At 45.6% G+C, this 27,500-nt stretch overlaps 1 protein-coding gene across 3 annotated transcripts in view; it reads right to left on the bottom strand.

Annotated features, from left to right (window-relative positions):
* adgrb3 (adhesion G protein-coupled receptor B3) overlaps positions 1–27,500 on the bottom strand; it is a 127,054-nt gene that overhangs the window by 40,901 nt on the left and 58,653 nt on the right. For all 3 annotated transcript variants that reach the window (XM_042315446.1, XM_042315448.1, XM_042315447.1), the window contains 2 exons: positions 8,579–8,729; positions 1,848–1,917 (listed from right to left, as the gene is read on the bottom strand). In XM_042315446.1, coding sequence (XP_042171380.1) covers positions 1,848–1,917; positions 8,579–8,729 — 221 coding nt within the window. The remainder of the gene's footprint in view (positions 1–1,847; positions 1,918–8,578; positions 8,730–27,500) is intronic.

The following is a 27,500-nucleotide window of genomic DNA, read 5'->3' as shown; positions in this document are numbered from 1 at the left end:
GAGGAGAAGAGAGGAGAAGAGAAGAGAGGAGAGGAGAAGAGAAGAGAGGAGAGGAGCAGAGAGAAGAAGAGCAGAGAGGAGAAGAGAAGAGAAGAGAAGAGAAGAGAGGAGAAGAGGAGAGGAGAGGAGAGGAGAGGAGAGAAGAGAGGAGAGGAATTGAGTGGAGAGGAGTGGAGAAGAGAAGAGGAGTGGATTGGAGTGGAGTGGATTGGATTGGATTGGAGAAGAGCGGAGAGGAGAAGAGGAGACATCAGCTAGCGAACCAACTCCCACAAAGAAATGAAACCCCAGAATCACATCAACTTAATGGTGCACAGCTGCATACAGTTGTGTTATCCTCCAGTGTCAAGGGAGTACAGGCATATGCTGTGGTTCTGCTCCAGAAAGTTTTACTGGGGAATAAAATGCTAACGAGAGTTTTAAAACATGGTTTATGTACTAGTATTCAGCTGGGACACAACTCAGGAGGATATGGGGGTTTGTCAGAATCTTTTAAAATGCCCACTGGGGTTGTCTTGGGGGTTTGTCAGGTTTGTAGGGTTCACCCTAGCCTAGCTAACCAAGTTTTCACATTTGTGTTTTTTCTTCAGAAATCATTGCATGTGGGTACATTCCTGTGTGTTTAATATATTATTGCTCTCAGATTTTTTTAATTCACAGATTTTAGATGTGAAATAAAACAATATTTTTTTGCAAAACGCTAAATATATCCACCGTTTAGATGGAATGAAATATCTTTAACTGTGATATGTTGTTGTCCCACCCAGCTATCTTAGGATGAATGCACCACCTGTAATGTAAGTCTGCCTGCATAACAGCATCTGCTTAATCACTCAAATGTCAAATGTAAATGTTTTACATTCACTCTACCGTTCAAAAGTTTGGGGTCACTTAGAAATGTCTGTGTTTTTGAAAGAAAAGCCATTGTCCATTAAAAAAACATCAAATTGATCAGAAATACAGTGTAGACATTGTTAATGTTTTAAATGACTATTGTAGCTGGAAACGGCTGATTTTTAATGGAATATCTACATAGGCGTACAGAGGCCCATTATCAGCAACCATCACTCCTGTGTTCCAATGGCACGTTGTGTTAGCTAATCCAAGTTTATCATTTTAAAAGGCTAACTGATTATTATAAAACACTTTTGCAATTATGTTAGCACAGCTGAAAACTGTTGTCCTCGTTAAAGAAGCAATATTATTATTATTATTTTACATTTTTGTAATACTGTTCTTTATAATAAAGTTCTTTATTAAAAATGTAGTCATTTGTTACATTTGACTGTGTAAAACCTAGTAGAACTACTTATTTATCTGAGTGAGGCGGATGTGTAACATTTAGCAAAAAAACACATGATTCTTTGTCTCTCTGAAATGAAACCATCGTTGTGATAGATTTGAAACAAATACGTGTCATTGAACAACCCCTTGATTACAGAAACCGGTGTGTGTCCTTTCAAAGTATATAAAGTAGTGACCAGCAGTGTTTGTCATTACACCCTGATGAAGACAGCTTGTCTGTCAAACGTTGGTTATTAAACTCCCAGAGTGTGATGCTCTCCTTTGTAATTGAACAAGCCCACGCCATGATTAGATAGTGAGAAAACACACACATCTCTTTCATAAGTTCTTTAAACAATAAAAGCTCATTTACCAACATTTCTGCAAATGAAACTCTTCTGATTTAAATGACCATTGACACAATTAGTATGAGGCTTTCCAGGTGAAAACAAAGACAGTGATAACCATGAGCAAATGCCACATGCTATACATTATAATCCTTACTAAAATATCACAACTACCAAGGTGACACACAGGCAGAAAGAAGTGAGAAAAGAACATACTATTGGGGTGTCCCATAGCCTTTTGCTTTGGTGAATCCCATTGAGACGGCAACCACCAGGGCAGGTAATCCTGAAAAAGACAAGAACGAACACATGAACAATAAGACAGGTAGTTCTGAATGCTTGTTTCATTGTGCCGTACAGCCGTCATACAGCCGTCATACAGCCGTCATACAGAATGTCATACAGCCGTCATACAGAATCTCATACAGAATGTCATACAGCCGTCATACAGCCGTCATACAGAATGTCATACAGAATGTCATACAGCCGTCATACAGAATGTCATACAGAATGTCATACAGAATGTCATACAGAATGTCATACAGCCGTCATACAGAATCTCATACAGAATGTCATACAGCCGTCATACAGCCGTCATACAGCCGTCATACAGAATGTCATACAGAATGTCATACAGCCGTCATACAGAATGTCATACAGAATGTCATCCAGAATGTTGCCCAGAATGTGCAGGTTAACTATCTCCTTCATCATTAGCTCCATAGAGGCAGTGTTCTGCAGATAGAACTCCAGTCAAGATAAGAAGCTTAGTGTATTTAAAGATAGAATCCTTAGTTGCTAGATCCATTTTTTGTTTTATAAATGAATGATATATACCCATTGATTCTTGAAGAATATAACTTATAAATGCCTCATGAGCTTAGTTCAACTGTCGTACCCCGTCAGAACCACAAATATAAGTATGATTTACCCCAATGTTTGTACACAATGTAAATGTAAACAAACATTGTATAGCCTCAGAAAATGATTCCGTTTACTAATTCAAACAGCAGTTTCCGTAGTGTAGTGGTTATCACGTTTGCCTCACACGAGAAAGGTCCCCGGTGCAAAAACACATTTCTCTGATACATACGAGAAGCACCTGATTTGTAACAGAGAATGCTGCTTTTCTTGAATACCTCATTATGGGAATTACATGCAAAGAATATCAGTGAAATTCTTATTACTCCTTGTAGATTCTTGAACTCTCAGTTTCAGTAGAGTCGAGTGCTTTTCATGCTTGACTCACACAAGATATGTCTCCGGTTCAAAACCGGGTCCACAAGAGATCTCTGACACGTGAGAAGTCCCTGATTTGTAACAGAGAACTTTGCTTTTCATGAATGCCTCATAATGGGAGTAAATTTAAATGCAAATAATATCAGTAAAATACAGTTAACTCCTTGTAGCTGCTTCTGCCAGCAGTTTCCGTAGTGTAGTGGTTATGATGGTCGCCCCACACGAGAAATGTCCCCGGTTAAACACACACTTTTATTAAATTAGGCAAGTCAGTTAAGAACAAATTCATATTTACAATGACAGCCTACCAGGGAACAGTGAGTTAACTGCCTTGTTCAGGAGCTGAACGACAGATTTTTACCTTGTCAGCTCAGCGATTCGATCAAGCAACCTTCTGGTTACTGACACAATGCTCTAACCACTAGGCTACCTGCTGGTTATTGGCCCAACGCTCTAACCACTAGGCTACCTGCTGGTTATTGGCCCAACGCTCTAACCACTAGGCTACCTGTTGGTTACTGGCCCAACGCTCTAACCACTAGGCTACCTGCTGGTTACTGGCCAATCACTCTAACCACTAGGCTACCTGCTGGTTACTGACACAACGCTCTAACCACTAGGCTACCTGCTGGTTACTGGCCCAACGCTCTAACCACTAGGCTACCTGCTGGTTACTGACACAACGCTCTAACCACTAGGCTACCTGCTGGTTACTGACACAACGCTCTAACCACTAGGCTACCTGCTGGTTACTGACACAACGCTCTAACCACTAGGCTACCTGCTGGTTACTGACACAACGCTCTAACCACTAGGCTACCTGCTGGTTACTGGCCCAACACTCTAACCACTAGGCTACCTGCTGGTTACTGGCCCAACGCTCTAACCACTAGGCTACCTGCTGGTTACTGGCCCAACGCTCTAACCACTAGGCTACCTGCTGGTTACTGGCCCAACGCTCTAACCACTAGGCTACCTGCTGGTTACTGGCCCAACACTCTAACCACTAGGCTACCTGCTGGTTACTGACACAACGCTCTAACCACTAGGCTACCTGCCGCCCCAAAAACTATATTTTATAACTTGATTAAATGGAGGGTCAGTCCTTACATCCGTAGATACATCTATGCATTTGAATGTGGTTACATTTCTTCAGGCCCGTCACTCAACTTTCTTTTTCCAAAACAGAGGAGGGGTGGCCACTTTGTTATTGTTTCAATGTGGGATTCTAGCTTTAAGAGCAGTGCTACCTACACACACAGTAACACAATGAAAACAATCCCTATGAGAGACTACAGTGGGTCTCCCTCTCTGGTACATGGGGCTTGTTCCCCCTCTACACCACCTGGATCTCTGTTATGGATTGTTGCAGTCCATCCTGGAATATAAACACCTTCCCTCTCGGGCATGGCCCGGGAACACACACACACACACACAGACAGACACACAGACAGACACACAGACAGACACAGACACACACAGACACACACACACACACACACACACACACACACACACACACACACACACAGACAGACAGACAGACAGACAGACAGACAGACAGACAGACAGACAGACAGACAGACAGACAGACAGACAGACAGACAGACAGACAGACAGACAGACAGACAGACAGACAGACAGACAGACACACAGACACACACAGACACACACACACACACACACACACACACACACACACACACACACACACACACACACACACAGTCTGGGAGGGATTTACTGATGCAGTCACATTTCCTGGAGGTGGGGGCGGAGACCTTGTGGTCGTCCACGTCTCTCCCAGTGCTGAAGAGGTAAATGGGCCTCTAATGTACGGCGCTATGGCATAAATCACGTAGCCTCCAGAGCTCTGATCTACACACACGTTCATGTAAACACACACTAAGCACACACACCAACGTTGCTTGATTTACTGTAAAAAAAAGCTAATATTTACAATCTGAACAAGATGAGAAAATCAATTCCTACTTTAAACTATAAACCCCACAGAGATAACTGTTGACTCATACTTTCATAGAAAACAAACCCATGACAGTATCGTATCCTCACAGAGCTGCTACAATGGATGAGTCTACAGAGATGCTACAATGGATGAGTCTACAGAGATGCTACAATGGATGAGTCTACAGAGCTGCTACAATGGATGAGTCTACAGAGCTGCTACAATGGATGAGTCTACAGAGATGCTACAATGGATGAGTCTACAGAGCTGCTACAATGGATGAGTCTACAGAGATGCTACAATGGATGAGTCTACAGAGATGCTACAATGGATGAGTCTACAGAGCTGCTACAATGGATGAGTCTACAAAGATGCTACACTGGATGAGTCTACAGAGCTGCTACAATGGATGAGTCAGCAGAGATGCTACAGTGGATACGTCTACAGAGATGCTACAATGGATGAGTCTACAGAGATGCTACAATGGATGAGTCTACAGAGATGCTACAATGGATGAGTCTACAGAGCTGCTACAATGGATGAGTCTACAGAGCTGCTACAATGGATGAGTCTACAGAGATGCTACAATGGATGAGTCTACAGAGCTGCTACAATGGATGAGTCTACAGAGATGCTACAATGGATGAGTCTACAGAGATGCTACAATGGATGAGTCTACAGAGCTGCTACAATGGATGAGTCTACAAAGATGCTACACTGGATGAGTCTACAGAGCTGCTACAATGGATGAGTCTGCAGAGATGCTACAGTGGATACGTCTACAGAGATGCTACAATGGATGAGTCTACAGAGATGCTACAATGGATGAGTCTACAGAGATGCTACAATGGATGAGTCTACAGAGATGCTACAATGGATGAGTCTACAGAGATGCTACAATGGATGAGTCTACAGAGATGCTACAATGGATGAGTCTACAAAGATGCTACACTGGATGAGTCTACAGAGCTGCTACAATGGATGAGTCTACAGAGATGCTACAGTGGATGAGTCTACAGAGATGCTACAGTGGATGAGTTTACTGTCATTTGTTCTCAGAGACATCCTCTCATATTAAGTTCTGTGCAGTTGCAGGACAAAAAATACAGCACAGATACAACTCATCTATTTTCTTCTCGCCTAACATGACCATACAACATCTAACCTTCTAACATCGACCAAGACCACACGGTTTTATCATTTACATTTAGACTGTCTATATATATCAGCCTTTACCTATTCACCTCTCTCTCTCTCTCTCTCTGTCTCTCTCTCTCTCTGTCTCTCTCTCTGTCTCTCTCTCTCTCTCTCTGTCTCTGTCTCTCTCTCTGTCTCTGTCTCTCTCTCTCTCTCTCTCTCTCTCTCTCTATTCAATTTCAATTTGCTTTATCGGTAACATTGTCCCTATTGTAGTTCGGCCTAGAACTGCAATGACGAATGAAGAGAGAGAGTCGTGTTTGTTGCTAGGTAACAGGAGGAATGAGTGTGTGGGCTCTTTCGTAATCAATTGGATTCTTAATAGAGATTTGGGAAGTGTCTTTGCTATAAGTAAGAGGTCCTTGGATGAGACGTCCATAGAGGTCTTCACAGACCCACCTGTACCCGAATACCTGAGACCTGATCCAGGACCAGAGCCTGTCTGGATCCAGAATTCTAAATACTGTCGGATCTGATATGAATGTCATGGGTCTCTGGTATGTGTCATTTTAACTGATTAGTCCAGAAGGACCCATACAGATCAGAACACGACTGCTGCAGTAGAGACAGAGAGAAATGGTATAATTTGTTGTTGCAATTTTGCATGTTGTTGTTGTTGGCCAATCAGAAGTCATCAAAGCGGCAACAGGCTACAGTCATAGAGCCTCTGTGTGGCACAAACATTAGGAGATATCTAATCAATGGAAGATGTAATTAAAATGATGGAATCAACATATGTTAATTCAACATCAACATATGTTAAAATGGAGTGTTTCTATGATTTGTAGTAAAGAAGATACAGGAAGATAAGTGTTTCCAATGACACCATCCGTGTGCATCTTGTAATTTTACTTCGCCTTCTAATTGGTTGGTCACTTTTTACTACAAAATAAAGAAACGCGCCAGTTTCACATGTTGATGTTGGGATGTTGAAGATTAAAAAATGGTAAAAATGTTTTAATTTCCCTTCAAAGGAAAAGGACAGGCTACAACGACCCAGAGCCAACAGGTAGCCTGCTACATTATATTCTGAATGGAGTTGTTGTTTGTAGGAAGAGAAAGTGCATGCAGCCTCAGTTAGCCTAGCTAGCTAGCTTAACTAGCTTCTCCCTGTTTGATGCAGCCAAGACAGATACTATGTCATCATATTGGTTGATAATTAGCCTAGCTAGCTAGCTTAACTAGCTTCTCCCTGTTTGATGCAGCCAAGACAGATACTATGTCATCATATTGGATGATAATTAGCCTAGCTAGCTAGCTTAACTAGCTTCTCCCTATTTGATGCAGTCAAGACAGATACTACGTCATCATATTGGATGATAATTAGCCTATCTAGCTAGCTTAACTAGCTTCTCCCTGTTTGATGCAGTCAAGACAGATACTACGTCATCATATTGGATGATAATTAGCCTAGCTAGCTAGCTATTAGTCTACTACAGCGAGAGTTGGCTTGGTTGGTTGAGGTATCTCATCTCTCCCTCCCTCCTCCCTGTTCCTGTGTCACTTGCTCACACTCACAGTAGCCTACACACACAGCCCGGCCCCTGCTACAGCATCACCTCTCTCTCCCTCCTCTCACAGTAGCCTACACATAGAGCCCGGTCCCTGCTACAGCATCACCTCTCTCTCCCTCCACTCACAGTAGCCTACACACACAGCCCAGCCCCTGCTAGAAGCATCACCTCTCTCTCCCTCCTCTCACAGTAGCCTACACACACAGCACGGCCCCTGCTAGAGAGTCATTTCTCTCTCTCCCTCCTCTCACAGTAGTCTACACACAAAGCACAGACCCTGCTAGAGAGTCATCTCTCTCTCTCCCTCCTCTCACAGTAGTCTACACACACAGCCCGGCCCCTGCTAGAGAGTCATCTCTCTCTCTCCCTCCTCTCACAGTAGTCTACACACACAGCCCGGCCCCTGCTATAGCATCACTGTATACTGTAGTCCATTCTCTCTCTCTCTCTCTCTCTCTCTCTCTCTCTCTCTCGTTCTCTGTGGCCTGATGTATATCTATATAGACATACTTAATAATAATCATACATACACTACTTTCCTTTATGACTCTCGTTTAGCTAGCTGTACCCTGAAAAACAACAACAACAAGACAAGCCTCGCTGTGCTAAAACACTGCAGAGGCCTTGGTTAAATCCTAGCTATCAGATAACTCCTATGAGGAAACCACCACCAGGCCAGCTAGTCAATCTCCCTGCAGCCCAAGGGAAGTCCATTTACAGATCCCTAGGAGAGTTGGAATGGAGGGAGCACATCAGCACTGCAACACAGAACCTAGCTGACAGGAGGACGACAGAGACAACAACATCCCAGATGAAGAGAGAGCGAGAGAGAGAGAGAGAGAGAGAGAGAGAAGGGAGGGGCAGAGAGATAAATAGACACATTAAAGAACAGAGCTACGAACCAATAGAGAGAGACCAAGACATTTCAGAGTCATGACCCATGAGACAGAGACACTCACCCCATCCCAGACAGAGACACTCACCCCATCCCAGACAGAGACACTCTCCCCATCCCAGACAGAGACACTCACCCCATCCCAGACAGAGGAACCTCTTCCTGATGAGCCTGGTGCGGACCTTCCCAGTAACGGCCATGTAGGACTGCCAAGCCTCCGTCAGGACCCAGCAGAACGACGCCAGAAAGAAGAAGTGAAGGAAGGCTGTTGTCATGGTACAGACACCCTGTTCATGACCAAGAAAAGGGACAATGAGGTTCTGGATGGTAAAACCTTGTGAAGAACATGAGTGAGCGGGACAGCAATGGCCAACAACATCAACTTCATAGACCAGTATTCACAAAGCGTCTCAGAGTGGGATAGCTGATACAGGATCCGTTTTATCTTTTAGATAATAATGAATGACGTTATATGGACGAGGAGGACCTGATCCTAGATCAGCACATACAAGCCTAAGATTATTAGAAGAATTGACTGTGTCAATTCTGTGATTCCCATAATGCACCACAGTTTGATCACATAAAAGCAGTCACAAAGGCATCGAAGTGTCGTATAACTATTCTACTCAGATGTACGAAGGGCTATATAAATACATTTGATTTGATTTGAGGTATAAAACATAGTAGGTCTGAACTGCAAATATAAAGCTTCTGCTAAATGGTATATTGGGTTAGTTAGACAAATACATTTTGTAATGGGACCCTGTCTCTAACAGTAATGGTACCCTGTCTCTAACAGTAATGGTACCCTGTCTCTAACAGTAATGGTACCCTGTCTCTAACAGTAATGGTACCCTGTCTCTAACAGTAATGGTACCCTGTCCTGAACAGTAATGGTACCCTGTCTCTAACAGTAATGGTACCCTGTCTCTAACAGTAATGGTACCCTGTCTCTAACAGTAATGGTACCCTGTCTCTAACAGTAATGGTACCCTGTCTCTAACAGTAATGGTACCCTGTCTCTAACAGTAATGGTACCCTGTCTAATGGTACCCTGTCTCTAACAGTAATGGTACCCTAACAGTAATGGTACCCTCTAACAGTAATGGTACCCCCTGTAATGGTAATGGTACCTGTCTCTAACAGTAATGGGTACCCTGTCTCTAACAGTAATGGTACCCTGTCTCTAACAGTAATGGTACCCTGTCTCTAACAGTAATGGTACCCTGTCTCTAACAGTAATGGTACCCTGTCTCTAACAGTAATGGTACCCTGTCTCCAACAGTAATGGTACCCTGTCTCTAACAGTAATGGTACCCTGTCTCTAACAGTAATGGTACCCTGTCTCTAACAGTAATGGTACCCTTTCTCTAACAGTAATAGTACCCTGTCTCTAACAGTAATAGTACCCTGTCTCTAACAGTAATGGTACCCTGCCCTGAGCATTAAGTGAATACGAGTGTTGGTTAGAATCCCATGACTGCAGCAACAGGAACGACAGACAGACAGACAGACAGCACTACTACTAATGATCAGATTGGGAGCCAGAGAACCAGGTTGACTGACTGACTGACACAAAAGCCATGGCTCTGCATTTCTCTGCCTGCAGCACACACTCATTAGTGTGCAACACTAGTGATCGAACAGGAAGGCACGTGAAGTAAGGTCAAGCTATCTACACGGAGAGGGAGTGTTTGTGTGTGTGTGTGTGTGTGTGTGTGTGTGTGTGTGTGTATATATGTGTGTATTTTTGTTTAACTATCCTTGTTGGTACCAGATGTCCTCACAAGTATAGCAAAACAAGGAAAATTCTGGGGATGGGGTAAATATCTGCTGGTCCCCATAAGGAAAAATGCTATTTTAGGCTTAGGGGTTAGGTTTAGGGTTATAATTATGGGTAGGTTTAAGAGGGTTTCTGTTTATGCTGTTATCTAACCTAGGGTTGCACGAGCCTATTGCAACTTTCTGCCCCGTTTCTATACTGTACATCCGACCGGTCTGGAGACGGTGAGAGAACAGGAAAGGCCAAGAGCTCCCAACAATTATGGTTAGGGTTAGAATGGTTAGGGTTAGAATGGTTAGAAGGGTTAGAATGGTTAGAATGGAAATGTCACGGGTGTCGTAAGAAGCGGACCAAGGTGCAGCGTGGTGAGCGTACATTTCTGTTTATTAGGTAAATGTCGCCAACAAAACAACAAAACAAAGAAACGACCGTGAAGCTTAACTTAGGCTACGATGCCTCTAACAAAGTCAACTACCCACACTAAAAGGAGGGGAAAAGGGCTACCTAAGTATGATTCCCAATCAGAGACAACGATGGACAGCTGTCCCTGATTGAGAACCATACCCGGCCAAAACATAGATATACAAAATCATAGAAAACAAAAACATAGAATGCCCACCCCACATCACACCCTGACCTAACCAAATAGAGAAATAAAATGGGCTCTCTAAGGTCAGGGCGTGACAGGAAATCAATGATTTGGTCCCCACAAGGATAGCAATACAAAACTCTCTGTGTGTGTGTGTGTGTGTGTGTGTGTGTGTGTGTGTGTGTGTGTGTGTGTGTGTGTGTGTGTGTGTGTGTGTGTGTGTGTGTGTGTGTGTGTGTGTGCGCGCGTGCATGCGTGCGTGCGTGCGTACGCTTGTCCATCACTATTCGTCCTCTAAGCAGATAAAGCAACAGCCGAATTTGGGCGTGAATCCATGAAAAAGAGGATCAGTGAATTAAGAATTAGCCTTAATAAGCTTGGTGAAAGGGAAGTGACATGTACAGTGGGTAGTGAGAGGATTAAACTGATGTCAGTTCAGACACTCTATGGTTTCAGTACTTCCTGTTTTTGAGCTGTGGTAATCTGAGTGTTATTACACAAAGAAGGGGAAACAGTTGAGCATGTGTCAGCTCCTTCCAAATCCAAGACATCCACACTGTACTGTACTGTACTGGATAGTGAGTAGATTAACATTCAACACATCCATCCTCTTGAATTAGAAAAGATACTTCATTCAAAAAAACGAAAGAAAACTGCAGCCCCGTCACATAGTTTGCTATTAAGCTGAGGGATGGGGCTGGAGATGCTTTCATTGAAATGACCAATGAACAGCAGTATATATTGCAGAGTGCACCTTTAATGTTGATGGAAGCCACTGGAGATACTGACTAACCCATGTTGATGGAAGCCACTGGAGATACTGACTAACCCATGTTCAGGCCATGTGAGAAAATGAAGTGATGTTTACCCATGGCCAGGAGGGATTTTAATCACGCCTTTGTGGACGCGGCTGGCAAATGTTTTCCCTGAATTCATGCACATAGTCCTCTTTTGAACTCTTATACAACTGCCTGCTTTAGAACGAGATAGCACACCAATATTATGCCACGTGATCTCCCTATACCTCTCAGTTTGCATCACTATCATTTAAAATAGAGTCATGTTTTCTCAGTTCGAGGAGATGAGCACGAAGACATGCAATGTGTTTTTGGAATGAGGGTATGGAACCCATTCATATTTGTATTCATCTGTGTGTGTTTCCGAAGCTCCCTGTCATTTTAGGTCATTTATTGGACTATGTGAAGGGCTCCCTCAAAACATAGACCTTGGTCTCAATGGGGCTCCCCCTGCCTAAATAAAGGTTAAAAGGTTAAACTATATCAATAACCACATTTGTTTGGTGTGAGTCATGTCAGATGTATTTAGAAAACAGATCTAAACAGAAAGACATTACCATATTCAAAGTAATTAAAAAGAGATTGCTGTATTCTGATTTCCCCCAGGTGTGTGTGTGTGTGTGTGTGTGTGTGTGTGTGTGTGTGTGTGTGTGTGTGTGTGTGTGTGTGTGTGTGTGTGTGTGTGTGTGTGTGTGTGTGTGTGTGTGTGTAGTGTGTATGTGTGTGTGTGTGTGTGTGTGTGTGTTGTGTGTGTGTGTGTGTTGTGTGTGTGTGTGTGTGTGTGTGTGTGTGTGTGTGTGTGTGTGTGTTGTGTGTGTGTGTGTGTGTGTGTGTGTGTGTGTGTGTGTGTGTGTGTGTGTGTGTGTGTGTGTGTGTGTGTGTGTGTGTGTGTGTGTGTGTGTGTGTGTGTGTGTGTGTAGTTGTGTGTGTGTGTGTGTGTGTGTGTGTGTGTGTGTGTGTGTGTGTGTGTGTGTGTGTGTGTGTGTGTGTGTGTGTGTGTGTGTGTGTGTGTGTGTGTGCGTGTGTGTGTGTGTGTGTGTGTGTAGTTGTGTTTGTGTGTGTTGCATAATGCTACATTACATAAAGTCTCTTCCTCCTCTCTTCCTCCTCCTCCTTTTCTTGATCTTTCTTCTTATGGTTTCAGTGACAGTATATATGAACCAGACAGCCTGGCAGACTGTTGAAGGAGTCTTATAACACATTCTCTCTCCACACAGCAGACAGTAGGTCTAGAGACAGGTGTTGAAGGAGAACTATAACACATTCTCTCTCCACACAGCAGACCGTAGATCTAGAGACAGGTGTTGAAGGAGTACTATAACACATTCTCTCTCCACACAGCAGAACTATAACACATTCTCTCTCCACACAGCAGACAGTAGATCTAGAGACAGGTGTTGAAGGAGAACTATAACACATTCTCTCTCCAGCAGACAGTAGTCTAGAGACAGGTGTTGAAGGAGAACTATAACACATTCTCTCTCCACACAGCAGACAGTAGGTCTAGAGACAGGTGTTGAAGGAGAACTATAACACATTCTCTCTCCACACAGCAGACAGTAGGTCTAGAGACAGGTGTTGAAGGAGAACTATAACACATTCTCTCTCCACACAGCAGACAGTAGGTCTAAGGAGACAGGACAGTGTTGAAGGTGTTGAGAACTATAACACATTCTCTCTCCACACAGCAGACAGTAGGTCTAGAGACAGGTGTTGAAGGAGAACTATAACACATTCTCTCTCCACACAGCAGACAGTAGGTCTAGAGACAGGTGTTGAAGGAGAACTATAACACATTCTCTCTCCACACAGCAGAGACAGGTGTTGAAGGAGAACTATAACACATTCTCTCCACACAGCAGACAGTAGGTCTAGAGACAGGTGTTGAAGGAGAACAGGTGTTGAAGGTGTTGAAGGAGAACTATAACACATTCTCTCTCCACACAGCAGACAGTAGGTCTAGAGACAGGTGTTGAAGGAGAACTATAACACATTCTCTCTCCACACAGCAGACAGTAGGTCTAGAGACAGGTGTTGAAGGAGAACTATAACACATTCTCTCTCCACACAGCAGACAGTAGGTCTAGAGACAGGTGTTGAAGGAGAACTATAACACATTCTCTCTCCACACAGCAGACAGTAGGTCTAGAGACAGGTGTTGAAGGAGAACTATAACACATTCTCTCTCCACACAGCAGACAGTAGGTCTAGAGACAGGTGTTGAAGGAGAACTATAACACATTCTCTCTCCACACAGCAGACAGTAGGTCTAGAGACAGGTGTTGAAGGAGAACTATAACACATTCTCTCTCCACACAGCAGACAGTAGGTCTAAGAGAACTATAACACAGGACAGTAGAACTGAGACAGGTGTTGAAGGAGAACTATAACACATTCTCTCTCCACACAGCAGACAGTAGGTCTAGAGACAGGTGTTGAAGGAGAACTATAACACATTCTCTCTCCACACAGTGTTGAAGTGTTGAAGGAGAGACTATAACACATTCTCTCTCCACACAGCAGACAGTAGGTCTAGAGACAGGTGTTGAAGGAGAACTATAACACATTCTCTCTCCACACAGCAGACAGTAGGTCTAGAGACAGGTGTTGAAGGAGAACTATAACACATTCTCTCTCCACACAGCAGACAGTAGGTCTAGAGACAGGTGTTGAAGGAGAACTCCACACAGCAGACAGTAGGTAACAGGTGTTGAAGGAGTCTTAACACATCTCTCTCCACACAGCAGACAGTAGGTCTAGACAGGTGTTGAAGGAGTCTTATAACACATTCTCTCTCCACACAGCAGACAGTAGGTCTAGAGACAGGTGTTGAAGGAGAACTATAACACATTCTCTCTCCACACAGCAGACAGTAGGTCTAGAGACAGGTGTTGAAGGAGAACTATAACACATTCTCTCTCCACACAGCAGACAATAGATCTAGAGACAGGTGTTGAAGGAGAACTATAACACATTCTCTCTCCACACAGCAGCAAACCAGTGTACCCTCCACAGAGATACAGTTGAAATATGTTTTTGTTAAAGGAAACACCAAGAGAACATGATAATGAACCTCTTTGTTAGTCTAAAGCTGCATCCCAGATCGCACACTTTATAGTGCACTCCTTTTGCCCATAACCCTATGTGCCCTTTGGGGGCCATTTTGGAGGGACCTGTATTTCACAGCTGAAACAGCCACCTCCAGAGATGATGCCAGAACACCAATCTCCATTTCAAATATTGCTGATATAATTATGTTTTCTTCTTATCCAACATTACCTGGACGAGGCTGTGTGTCTTATTGACATGCTAATGCTACCGTGTGTGTGCGCGAGTGTCTGTTTGTGTGTGTGTGTGTGTGTGCGCTCGCTTGCGGGTGCGTGTCAATGTGTGTGTGCATGTTTGTGTGTGTGCACGCCTGTGTGGGTGTGTGTATGTGCGTGTGTCGTGTGTGTGTGTGTGTTTGTTTGTGTGTGTGTGTGTGTGTGGCAGACAATGTGTGTGTGTGTGTGTGTGTGTGTGTGTGTGTGTGTATTTGTGTGTGTGTGCGCAAAGAAAAAGGACGCTTCAAAGCACACGTGAAACCTCCCAAGACAACTCTGCCATCTGATCTGGCCCTGTACACTACTTACTGATAACACACAGCTGTTGTTGGTCTGTCTGCATCACACCCCATTCACACAGCTGTTGTTGTCTGGCTGCATCACACCCCATTCACACAGCTGTTGTTGTCTGGCTGCATCACACCCCATTCACACAGCTGTTGTTGTCTGGCTGCATCACACCCCATTCACACAGCTGTTGTTGTTCTGGCTGCATCACACCCCATTCACACAGCTGTTGTTGTTCTGTCTGCATCACACCCCATTCACACAGCTGTTGTTGTTCTGGCTGCATCACACACCATTCACACAGCTGTTGTTGTCTGGTTTTCTTCATCACACACAGCTGTTGTTGTCTGGCTGCATCACACCCCATTCACACAGCTGTTGTTGTTCTGGCTGCATCACACCCCATTCACAGCTGTTGTTGTTCTGGCTGCATCACACCTTCACACAGCTGTTGTTGTTCTGTCTGCATCACACCCCATTCACACAGCTGTTGTTGTCTGGCTGCATCACACCCCATTCACACAGCTGTTGTTGTCTGGCTGCATCACACCCCATTCACACAGCTGTTGTTGTCTGGCTGCATCACACCCCATTCACACAGCTGTTGTTGTCTGGCTGCATCACACCCCATTCACACAGCTGTTGTTGTCTGGCTGCATCACACCCCATTCACACAGCTGTTGTTGTTCTGGCTGCATCACACCCCATTCACACAGCTGTTGTTGTTCTGGCTGCATCACACCCCATTCACACAGCTGTTGTTGTCTGGCTGCATCACACCCCATTCACACAGCTGTTGTTGTCTGGCTGCATCACACCCCATTCACACAGCTGTTGTTGTCTGGTTGTTGTCTGGCTGCATCACACCCCATTCACACAGCTGTTGTTGTCTGGCTGCATCACACCCCATTCACACAGCTGTTGTTGTCTGGCTGCATCACACCCCATTCACACAGCTGTTGTTGTCTGGCTGCATCACACCCCATTCACACAGCTGTTGTTGTCTGGCTGCATCACACCCCATTCACACAGCTGTTGTTGTCTGGCTGCATCACACCCCATTCACACAGCTGTTGTTGTTCTGGCTGCATCACACCCCATTCACACAGCTGTTGTTGTCTGGCTGCATCACACCCCATTCACACAGCTGTTGTGTCTGTTGCATCACACCCCATTCACACAGTGTTGTTGTCTGTCTGCATCACACCCCATTCACACAGCTGTTGTTGTCTGTCTGCATCACACCCCATTCACACAGCTGTTGTTGTCTGGCTGCATCACACCCCATTCACACAGCTGTTGTTGTCTGGCTGCATCACACCCCATTCACACAGCTGTTGTTGTCTGGCTGCATCACACCCCATTCACACAGCTGTTGTTGTCTGGCTGCATCACACCCCATTCACACAGCTGTTGTTGTCTGGCTGCATCACACCCCATTCACACAGCTGTTGTTGTCTGGCTGCATCACACCCCATTCACACAGCTGTTGTTGTCTGGCTGCATCACACCCCATTCACACAGCTGTTGTTGTTCTGGCTGCATCACACCCCATTCACACAGCTGTTGTTGTCTGGCTGCATCACACCCCATTCACACAGCTGTTGTTGTCTGTCTGCATCACACCCCATTCACACAGCTGTTGTTGTCTGGCTGCATCACACCCCATTCACACAGCTGTTGTTGTCTGGCTGCATCACACCCCATTCACACAGCTGTTGTTGTCTGGCTGCATCACACCCCATTCACACAGCTGTTGTTGTCTGGCTGCATCACACCCCATTCACACAGCTGTTGTTGTCTGGCTGCATCACACCCCATTCACACAGCTGTTGTTGTCTGGCTGCATCACACCCCATTCACACAGCTGTTGTTGTCTGCTGCATCACACCCCATTCACACAGCTGTTGTTGTTCTGGCTGCATCACACCCCATTCACACAGCTGTTGTTGTCTGGCTGCATCACACCCCATTCACACAGCTGTTGTTGTCTGTCTGCATCACACCCCATTCACACAGCTGTTGTTGTCTGGCTGCATCACACCCCATTCACACAGCTGTTGTTGTCTGGCTGCATCACACCCCATTCACACAGCTGTTGTTGTCTGGCTGCATCACACCCCATTCACACAGCTGTTGTTGTCTGGCTGCATCACACGCATGGTGAAACATACTATGTCAATGCTTTGAACGCCCACCTTATTGATATTGGAAATAGTCTTAAACGCAGACGAAAGCGTTTGAAAATTACACATGCATATTTACATGTTAGAGCTGAGCTGAATGCCTCCTTCACATTGATGAACTCCCAAATGGCACCCTATTCACTACATAGTGCACTACCTTTGACCAGAGCCCATAGGTAAAGTAGAGCACTATGTAAGGAATAGGGTGCCATTTGGGACTCAATATTAAGAAGCCTTACAGCTCAGCTCTAACATGTAAATATGCATATTCTCTTTTCAAAGGTTTGGTCTGCATATAAGCCTATTTCCAGTTGAATATGGTGGGCGTTGAAAGCAGTGATGCTGCAGGGTGGTAATCCAGCCGCTGTTATTACTAATTGGCACATAGGCCCATGTAAGCCGGGATAAAACAAAACATCAAAACAACCTAACAATGTGGAAATGACGTAGGCACTGTAGTGTCAAAGTGACAGATGCCTTAGATCCCAAGGCCAATTACCATAACAATGTCAAACAACATTTAGTTTCTTTTAACTCAATACATGCATTTCAGTTGCAATCGTTTTTTCTGTTCTTTGACATTATGTATTGGTATGACTACTGCATCTGAAATAACAAACTACCATGGTTGGTTTCCTCAATGCACACGTTACCATGACACACATTCTCTGTTCTGTTATTGTCATGAAATGGTAGAACTACTGTTTCTTGGATATTCTAGTAAAACCGATCACTGTGAACAAGTGGTGGAGCAGTAAGTATGACATCGCAGCTCTTGAGTTGTCAAGGACCCGAGAGAGGAGAAGATGGCAGACAGCTGGAGGAAGAGATGTGTCAGACATCCTTGTGACTAGGAGGTGACAAAATAGTGACAGGTGTCTGATCTGCCTGTGGTGAACAAGGACATCTGGAGGGATGAACAGAGAGAGGCTGGAGGGATAAACAGAGAGTCTGGAGGGATGAGCAGAGAGAGGCTGGAGGGATGAGCAGAGGCTGGAGGGATGAGCAGAGAGAGGCTGGAGGGATGAGCAGAGAGATGCTGGAGGGATGAACAGAGAGACTGGAGGGATGAACAGAGAGAGGCTGGAGGGATGAACAGAGAGTGGAGGGATGAGCAGAGGCTGGAGGGATGAGCAGAGAGAGGCTGGAGGGATGAACAGAGAGAGGCTGGAGGGATGAGCAGAGGCTGGAGGTATGAGCAGAGGCTGGAAGGATGAGCAGAGAGAGGCTGGAGGGATGAGCAGAGTGGGGCTGGAGGGATGAGCAGAGAGAAGCTGGAGGGATGAACAGAGAGAGGCTGGAGGGATGAGCAGAGGCTGGAGGGATGAACAGAGAGAGGCTGGAGGGATGAAAAGAGGCTGGAGGGATGAGCAGAGAGAGGCTGGAGGGATGAACAGAGAGAGGCTGGAGGGATGAACAGAGAGAGGCTGGAGGGATGAACAGAGAGAGGCTGGAGGGATGAGCAGAGAGGCTGGAGGGATGAACCGAGGGAGGCTGGAGGGATGAACAGAGAGATGCTGGAGGGATGAACAGCGAGTCTGGAGGGATGAACAGAGAGAGGCTGGAGGGATGAACAGAGAGAGGCTAGAGGGATGAGCAGAGAGGCTGGAGGGATGAGCAGAGAGGCTGGAGGGATGAACAGAGAGAGGCTAGAGGGATGAACAGAGAGAGGCTGGAGGAATGAACCGAGGGAGGCTGGAGGGATGAACAGAGAGAGGCTGGCAGTACTGTAGACTCACAAACTCACGACAAAATTGTGATTCTTAGGGCTTTAAAGGCCCACAGTGTACATCAAGAGGTAGGTCCTAATGAATTCTTAAATTCTATGCACAAGCCTAGTATACAGTGAGCACAACAATACATAGTTATTAACATGATGTACAACCCTGACATGCTGAGTCCTTCCCTGCCAGTTAAAGGATGGATGGCATCAAAGATACGTGTATAACAGCATATTGGATATTTGATCATCTTTCACTGACAGGTACAAGTCCACTTAGCATCTTAGGGAAGCCAACTCTGCCACCCGGTTCCTCAGACAGGAGAGATCAAGATGTACATTCTGGTCTGAAAGCACTGCTTTGATGAAGCTGTGAAGGGGGTTACCATAGAGATCCTATTAAATATTCTAATTACATGGGGGTTACCATAGAGATCCTATTAAATATTCTAATTGCATGGGGTTACTCTTGACATAGCACTTAGGAACAGTAAGCCATGTGCTTTGTGAGAATGTTCATACTACAGAACTGGATATTGAAGAATACCTTTAAGTCTGTTTGTATGGGGGAATGTGTATGGATTCATCTAGTGAGTGCATACATTTTTGTTCATACTGGTTCCCCATGTTCCCGTTCATACTGGTTCCCCATGTTCCTTGTTCATACTGGTTCCCCATGTTCCCGTTCATACTGGTTCCCCATGTTCCTTGTTCATACTGGTTCCCCATGTTCCCCGTTCATACTGGTTCCCCATGTTCCTTGTTCATACTGGTTCCCCATGTTCCCCGTTCATACTGGTTCCCCATGTTCCTTGTTCATACTGGTTCCCCATGTTCCCCGTTCATACTGGTTCCCCATGTTCCCCGTTCATACTGGTTCCCCATGTTCCTTGTTCATACTGGTTCCCCATGTTCCCCGTTCATACTGGTTCCCCATGTTCCTTGTTCATACTGGTTCCCCATGTTCCCCATTCATACTGGTTCCCCATGTTCCTTGTTCATACTGGTTCCCCATGTTCCCCGTTCATACTGGTTCCCCATGTTCCTTGTTCATACTGGTTCCCCATGTTCCCCGTTCATACTGGTTCCCCATGGGAATCGAATGCACAACTCTGACCCTGACGTTGCAAATGCCATGCTCTACCAACTGAGCTACACGGGACCATGTATGGGTGAGAAATGTGTATGGTTTCATCATACACTAATCAGTGTTACTGTCAACACCAACTACAAACCCCATTTCCCCATATCAGTCTGGAATGATGACTTTGTCTCTCTGAGACCTGGGCCACATTTAGTATGGCACAGTGGCTGAGTTTACACAGGCAGCCCAAATCTGATCTCAGTGGAAACCAAGCGTATATCTGATCCATCCATCCCCTCAGTAGTATCTCAGTACTAACCTCATTGGTAACCTAGTGGTAACCTAGTGGTAACCTCAATGGTAACCTAGTGGTAACATCAATGTTAACCTAGTGGCAACCTCAATGGTAACCTAGTGGTAACCTCAATGGTAACCTCAGTAGTAACCTCAGTAGTAACCTCATTGGTAACCTCATTGGTAACCTAGTGGTAACCTAGTGGTAACCTAGTGGTAACCTAGGGGTAACCTCAATGGTAACCTAGTGATAACCTAGTGGTAACCTAGTGGTAACCTTATTGGTAACCTAGTGGTAACCTAGTGGTAACCTCATTGGTAACCTAGTGGTAACCTAGTGGCAACCTCAATGGTAACCTAGTGGTAACCTAGTGGCAACCTCAATGGTAACCTAGTGGCAACCTCAATGGTAACCTAGTGGTAACCTCAGTAGTAACCTCATTGGTAACCTAGTGGTAACCTAGTGGCAACCTAGTGGTAACCTCAATGGTAACCTAGTGGTAACCTCATTGGTAACCTAGTGGTAACCTCATTGGTAACCTAGTGGTAACCTAGTGGTAACCTCAATGGTAACCTAGTGGTAACCTCAATGGTAACCTAGTGGTAACCTCAGTAGTAACCTCAGTAGTAACCTCATTGGTAACATCATTGGTAACCTAGTGGTAACCTCAGTAGTAACCTCAGTAGTAACCTCATTGGTAACCTCATTGGTAACCTAGTGGTAACCTCAGTGGTAACCTCAGTAGTAACCTCAGTAGTAACCTCATTGGTAACCTCATTGGTAACCTCATTGGTAACCTAGTGGTAACCTAGTGGTAACCTCAATGGTAACCTCAGTTGGTAACCTCATTGGTAACCTAGTGGTAACCTAGTGGTAACCTCAATGGTAACCTAGTGGTAACCTATCCACCTACTAACAACACTATGTAATAGAGTACATCTAGAAACACCTACTAACAACACTATGTCCATAGAGTACATCTAGAAACACCTACTAACAACACTATGTCCATAGAGTACATCTAGAAACACCTACTAACAACACTATGTCCATAGAGTACATCTAGAAACACCTACTAACAACACTATGTCCATAGAGTACATCTAGAAACACCTACTAACAACACTATGTCCATAGAGTATATCTAGAAACACCTACTAACAACACTATGTCTATAGAGTACATCTAGAAACACCTACTAACAACACTATGTCTATAGAGTATATCTAGAAACACCTACTAACAACACTATGTCCATAGAGTACATCTAGAAACACCTACTAACAACACTATGTCTATAGAGTACATCTAGAAACACCTACTAACAACACTATGTCTATAGAGTATATCTAGAAACACCTACTAACAACACTATGTCCATAGAGTATATCTAGAAACACCTACTAACAACACTATGTCCATAGAGTATATCTAGAAACACCTACTAACAACACTATGTACATAGAGTATATCTAGAAACACCTACTAACAACACTATGTCCATAGAGTATATCTAGAAACACCTACTAACAACACTATGTCTATAGAGTATATCTAGAAACACCTACTAACAACACTATGTCCATAGAGTATATCTAGAAACACCTACTAACAACACTATGTCTATAGAGTATATCTAGAAACACCTACTAACAACACTATGTCTATAGAGTATATCTAGAAACACCTACTAACAACACTATGTCCATAGAGTATATCTAGAAACACCTACTAACAACACTATGTCCATAGAGTATATCTAGAAACACCTACTAACAACACTATGTCTATAGAGTACATCTAGAAACACCTACTAACAACACTTTGTCCATAGAGTACATCTAGAAACACCTACTAACAACACTATGTACATAGAGTATATCTAGAAACACCTACTAACAACACTATGTCCATAGAGTATATCTAGAAACACATACTAACAACACTATGTCCATAGAGTACATCTAGAGACACCTACTAACAACACTATGTCCATAGAGTATATCTAGAAACACCTACTAACAACACTATGTCTATAGAGTTCATCTAGAAACACCTACTAACAACACTAGAATGTATAGAGGCAGCATAAGAGCAACAGAGTGCATGGATGGATAGATGGATGGATGGATGGATGGATGGATGGATGGATGGATGGATGGATGGATGGATGGATGGATGGATGGATGGGGATGGATGGATGGATGGGGGATGGATTGATGGATGGGTGGATGGATGGGGGATGGATGGGGATGGATAGGGATGGGGGGGGAGGGATGGATGGGGGATGGATGGATGGATGGATGGATGGATGGATGGATGGGATGGATGGAGGGATGGAGGGCTGGATGGAAGGAAGGAAGGAGGGAGGGAGGGAGGGAGGGAGGGAGGAAGGGGAAGGAAGGAAGGAAGGAAGGAAGGAAGGAAGGAAGGAAGGAAGGAAGGAAGGAAGGAAGGAAGGAAGGAAGGAAGGAAGGAGGGAGGGAGGGAGGGAGGGAGGGATGGAAGGGATGGATGGAAGGAAGGAAGGAAGGAAGGAAGGAAGGAAGGAAGGAAGGAAGGAAGGAAGGAAGGAAGGATGGATGGATGTATGGATGGAGCGATGGAGGGATGGATGGATGGAAGGAAGGAAGGAATGAGGGAGGGATGGAGGGAGGGAGGGAGGGAGGGAGGGAGGGAGGGAGGGAGGGAGGGAGGGAAGGAAGGAAGGAAGGAAGGAAGGAAGGAAGGAAGGAAGGAAGGAAGGAAGGAAGGAAGGAAGGACAGGGGATGGATGGATGTATGGATGGAGCGATGGAGGGATAGATGGAAGGAAGGAAGGAAGGAAGGAGGGAGGGAGGGAGGGATAGATGGATGGATGGAAGGAAGGAGGAAGGAAGGAAGGAAGGAAGGAAGGAAGGAAGGAAGGAAGGAAGGAAGGAAGGAAGGAAGGAAGGAAGGAAGGAAGGAAGGGAGGGAGGGATAGATGGATGGATGGATGGATGGAAGGAAGGAGGGAGGGAGGGAGGGAGGGAGGGAGGGGGGAGGGAGGGAGGGAGGGAGGGATAGATGGATGTATGGAAGGAAGGAGGAGGGGAGGGATAGATGGATGGATGGATGGAAGGAAGGAAGGAAGGAGGGAGGGAGGGGGAGGGAGGGAGGGAGGGAGGGAGGGAGGGAAGGGAAGGGAGGGAGGGAGGGAAGGGAAGGAAGGAAGGAAGGAAGGAAGGAAGGAGGGAGGAAGGGAGGGAGGGAGGGAGGGAGGGAGGGAGGGAGGGAGGGAGGGAGGGAGGGAGGGAGGGAGGGAGGGAGGGAGGGAGGGATGGAGGGAAGGAGGGAGGGAGGGAGGGAGGGAGGGAGGGAGGGATAGATGGATGGATGGATGGATGGAAGGAAGGAAGGAAGGAGGGAGGGGGGATGGAGGGAGGGATGTATGGATGGATGGATGGAAGGATGGATGGAGGGATGTATGGAAGGAGGAAGGGGGATGGAGAATAAGACGTAGTTGAAACCCAGAGAACATGGTGCCCTTTAGAAAGGCAAATTGCCGGGAGATGTTGAGTCTAATGTGTTGGTATCCATGGTGACAGGGGAACGACAGGAAGCAGGGACCAGGTCTGCCGTAAAAAGGATAAGAGGAGTGGGGGGGGGGTGCAGGAATCCTGTTCAATGAAGGGAGCTCCAACTAAAAGGTTCAATCAGCCCTGGACTAACTGGTCATTTCAGCAGAGCTGAGGTCCATTTAGGAAGCAGTGCAGAGGACATGGAACAGAACAGTGGTATTTACTGATGTCACAATGTACGTCATCAGAGCATGTCAGGAGTGTACCATGCAGTGTTCCTACACCCTTGTATACAGTAACCACAACAAGACACAGAACTAACATGTTGCATTCCTACACCCTTGTATACAGTAACCACAACAAGACACAGAACTAACATGTTGCATTCCTACACCCTTGTATACAGTAACCACAACAAGACACAGAACTAACATGTTGCATTCCTACACCCTTGTATACAGTAACCACGACAAGACACAGAACTAACATGTTGCATTCCTACACCCTTGTATACAGTAACCACGACAAGACACAGTACTAACATGTTGCATTCCTACACCCTTGTATACAGTAACCACCCTTGTATACAGTAACCACGAAGACACAGAACGACAAGACACAGTACTAACATGTTGCATTCCTACACCCTTGTATACAGTAACCACGACAAGACACAGTACTAACATGTTGCATTCCTACACCCTTGTATACAGTAACCACGACAAGACACAGAACTAAGACATGTTGCATTCCTACACCCTTGTACTAACATGTTGCATTCAGTAACAGTAACACGACAAGACACAGAACTAACATGTTGCATTCCTACACCCTTGTATACAGTAACCACGACAAGACACAGTACTAACATGTTGCATTCCTACACCCTTGACAAGACACAGAACTAACATGTTGCATTCCTACACCCTTGACAAGACACAGAACTAACATGTTGCATTCCTACACCCTTGACAAGACACAGAACTAACATGTTGCATTCCTACACCCTTGACAAGACACAGTACTAACATGTTGCATTCCTACACCCTTGACAAGACACAGTACTAACATGTTGCATTCCTACACCCTTGACAAGACACAGTACTAACATGTTGCATTCCTACACCCTTGTATACAGTAACCACGACAAGACACAGTACTAACATGTTGCATTCCTACACCCTTGTATACAGTAACCACGACAAGACACAGTACTATCATGTTGCATTCCTACACCCTTGACAAGACACAGAACTAACATGTTGCATTCCTACACCCTTGTATACAGTAACCACGACAAGACACAGTACTAACATGTTGCATTCCTACACCCTTGTATACAGTAACCACGACAAGACACAGTACTAACATGTTGCATTCCTACACCCTTGTATACAGTAACCACAACAAGACACAGAACTAACATGTTGCATTCCTACACCCTTGTATACAGTAACCACAACAAGACACAGTACTAACATGTTGCATTCCTACACCCTTGACAAGACACAGAACAAACATGTTGCATTCCAGGGCTTAAAAGTCTCCCTCTGATATTTCCAGCCATATTATAGCAAACAAAGTGGTCAAACTGCCCATTTGTTGTTTTAAGGGAGTTAAGGGACGGGCCTTTAACTCGTCCCATTGATCATCTACTGATCAATGTCAGAGGAGGAATCAAGAGGGCTGGGCAGGTTTGGATTTAGAGGTATAGATGACTACATGTGATAACGTTGCCTTGATCTCCATGTTGAATGTCAGGACAATGGACTGTTGTCTGATGTAAGAGAAAAGTATGGAGTATGGAGTATGGAGAAGGGAGGAGGGAGGAGGGAGGGAATGGAGGGGAGGAGGAGGGAAGGGGGAGGAGTATGGAGAAGGGAGGAGGGAGGGAATGGAGGGGAGGAGGAGGGAAGGGGGAGGAGTATGGAGAAGGGAGGAGGGAGGAGGGAGGGAAGGAGGAGGAGGGAGGGGGGGAGGAGGAGTATGGAGAAGGGAGGAGGGAGGGAAGGAGGGGAGGAGGAGAGGGGGGAGGGGGAGGAGTATGGAGAAGGGAGGAGGGAGGAGGGAGGGAAGGAGGAGGAGGGAGGGGGGAGGAGGAGGAGTATGGAGAAGGGAGGGAGGGGGGGGAGGAGGAGGAGTATGGAGAAGGGAGGAGGGAGGGAATGGAGGGGAGGAGGAGGGAAGGGGGGGAGGAGTATGGAGTATGGAGGAGGGAGGAGGAGGAGGAGAAGGGAGGAGGGAGGGAATAGAGGGGAGGAGGAGGGAAGGGGGAGGAGTATGGAGAAGGGAGGAGGAGGAGTATGGAGAAGGGAGGAATGAGGGAATGGAGGGGAGGAGGAGGGAAGGGGGAGGAGTATGGAGAAGGGAGGAGGGAGGGAATGGAGGGGAGGAGGAGGGAAGGGTGAGGAGTATGGAGTATGGAGAAGGGAGGAGGGAGGGAGTTCATGAGAAAAGAGGGACAGGGGAGGGGAGGAGGAGGAAGGAGGGGGCAGGGGGTGAGGGAGGGGGAGGGGGAGGGGGAGGAGGAGTATGGAGGAGGGAGGAGGGGGTGTGGGGGAGGGGGAAGATGGAAGAAAGAGAAGGGTGGTAGGGGGAGAGGAAGAGATGGAGTATGAAGAAGGGAGAAGGGAGGGGGGAAGGAAGGGTTGAGTTACCCTCATTACTTAACCCTGGTGGGGCTCTGAGCTTCTACTGGACAGAGGAGGGGGGAAGGGTTGGTGTGTGTGTGAAGAGCAGTGAAGATCCCCTTGACTGAGTACTGCCACTAGACAACATTAAGGTGCTGCCCAGCTAGCAGGGTTGGGATTGATGCCATTTTGATTCAGTCAATTCAGGAAGTAAACTGATATTCCAATTCCAGCTAATAAACATCAAGGAACGCAGTGGTAGAACTGTTTGTAATTACATAATTACAATCACTTCAGATTTGAACCTGTTTACAGCTTTGCTTGCTAGGTAAGGACTTCTTAGTCTGACTGGGTGCACTACCTCAAAAAAGATAGTCACTCTAAATGACTGTTGTACTTTTTACCTTCAATGTTAATCCTGTTACCTGCAACCAGACTCCATGTGTTGTATTACAGTATAATACCAGTCTAACAACCCTTTAGTAACGGCCTGTCAGCTTTAATATGTCAGAATCCCTTTTTTCTTCAGGAAGGTAATGTACATTACCCCCCACCCATCACCACCCCACTAACATCACCATCACCACCCCCACTACCATCACCACCCCCACTACCATCACCATCACCACCACCCACCCACCCCCACTACCATCACCACCCCCCCCACTACCATCACCATCACCACCCCCACTACCATCACCATCACCACCCCCACTACCATCACAATCACCACCCCACTACCATCACAATCACCACCCCCACTACCCTCACAATCACCACCGCACTACCATCACAATCACCACCAGCACAACCATTACCAT

Source organism: Oncorhynchus tshawytscha, unplaced genomic scaffold, assembly GCF_018296145.1.
Source record: "Oncorhynchus tshawytscha isolate Ot180627B unplaced genomic scaffold, Otsh_v2.0 Un_contig_1936_pilon_pilon, whole genome shotgun sequence".
Classification (NCBI taxonomy): domain Eukaryota; kingdom Metazoa; phylum Chordata; class Actinopteri; order Salmoniformes; family Salmonidae; genus Oncorhynchus; species Oncorhynchus tshawytscha.
Note: the sequence above shows the minus strand (reverse complement) of the source record. Positions and strands in the feature narration are given on the sequence as shown.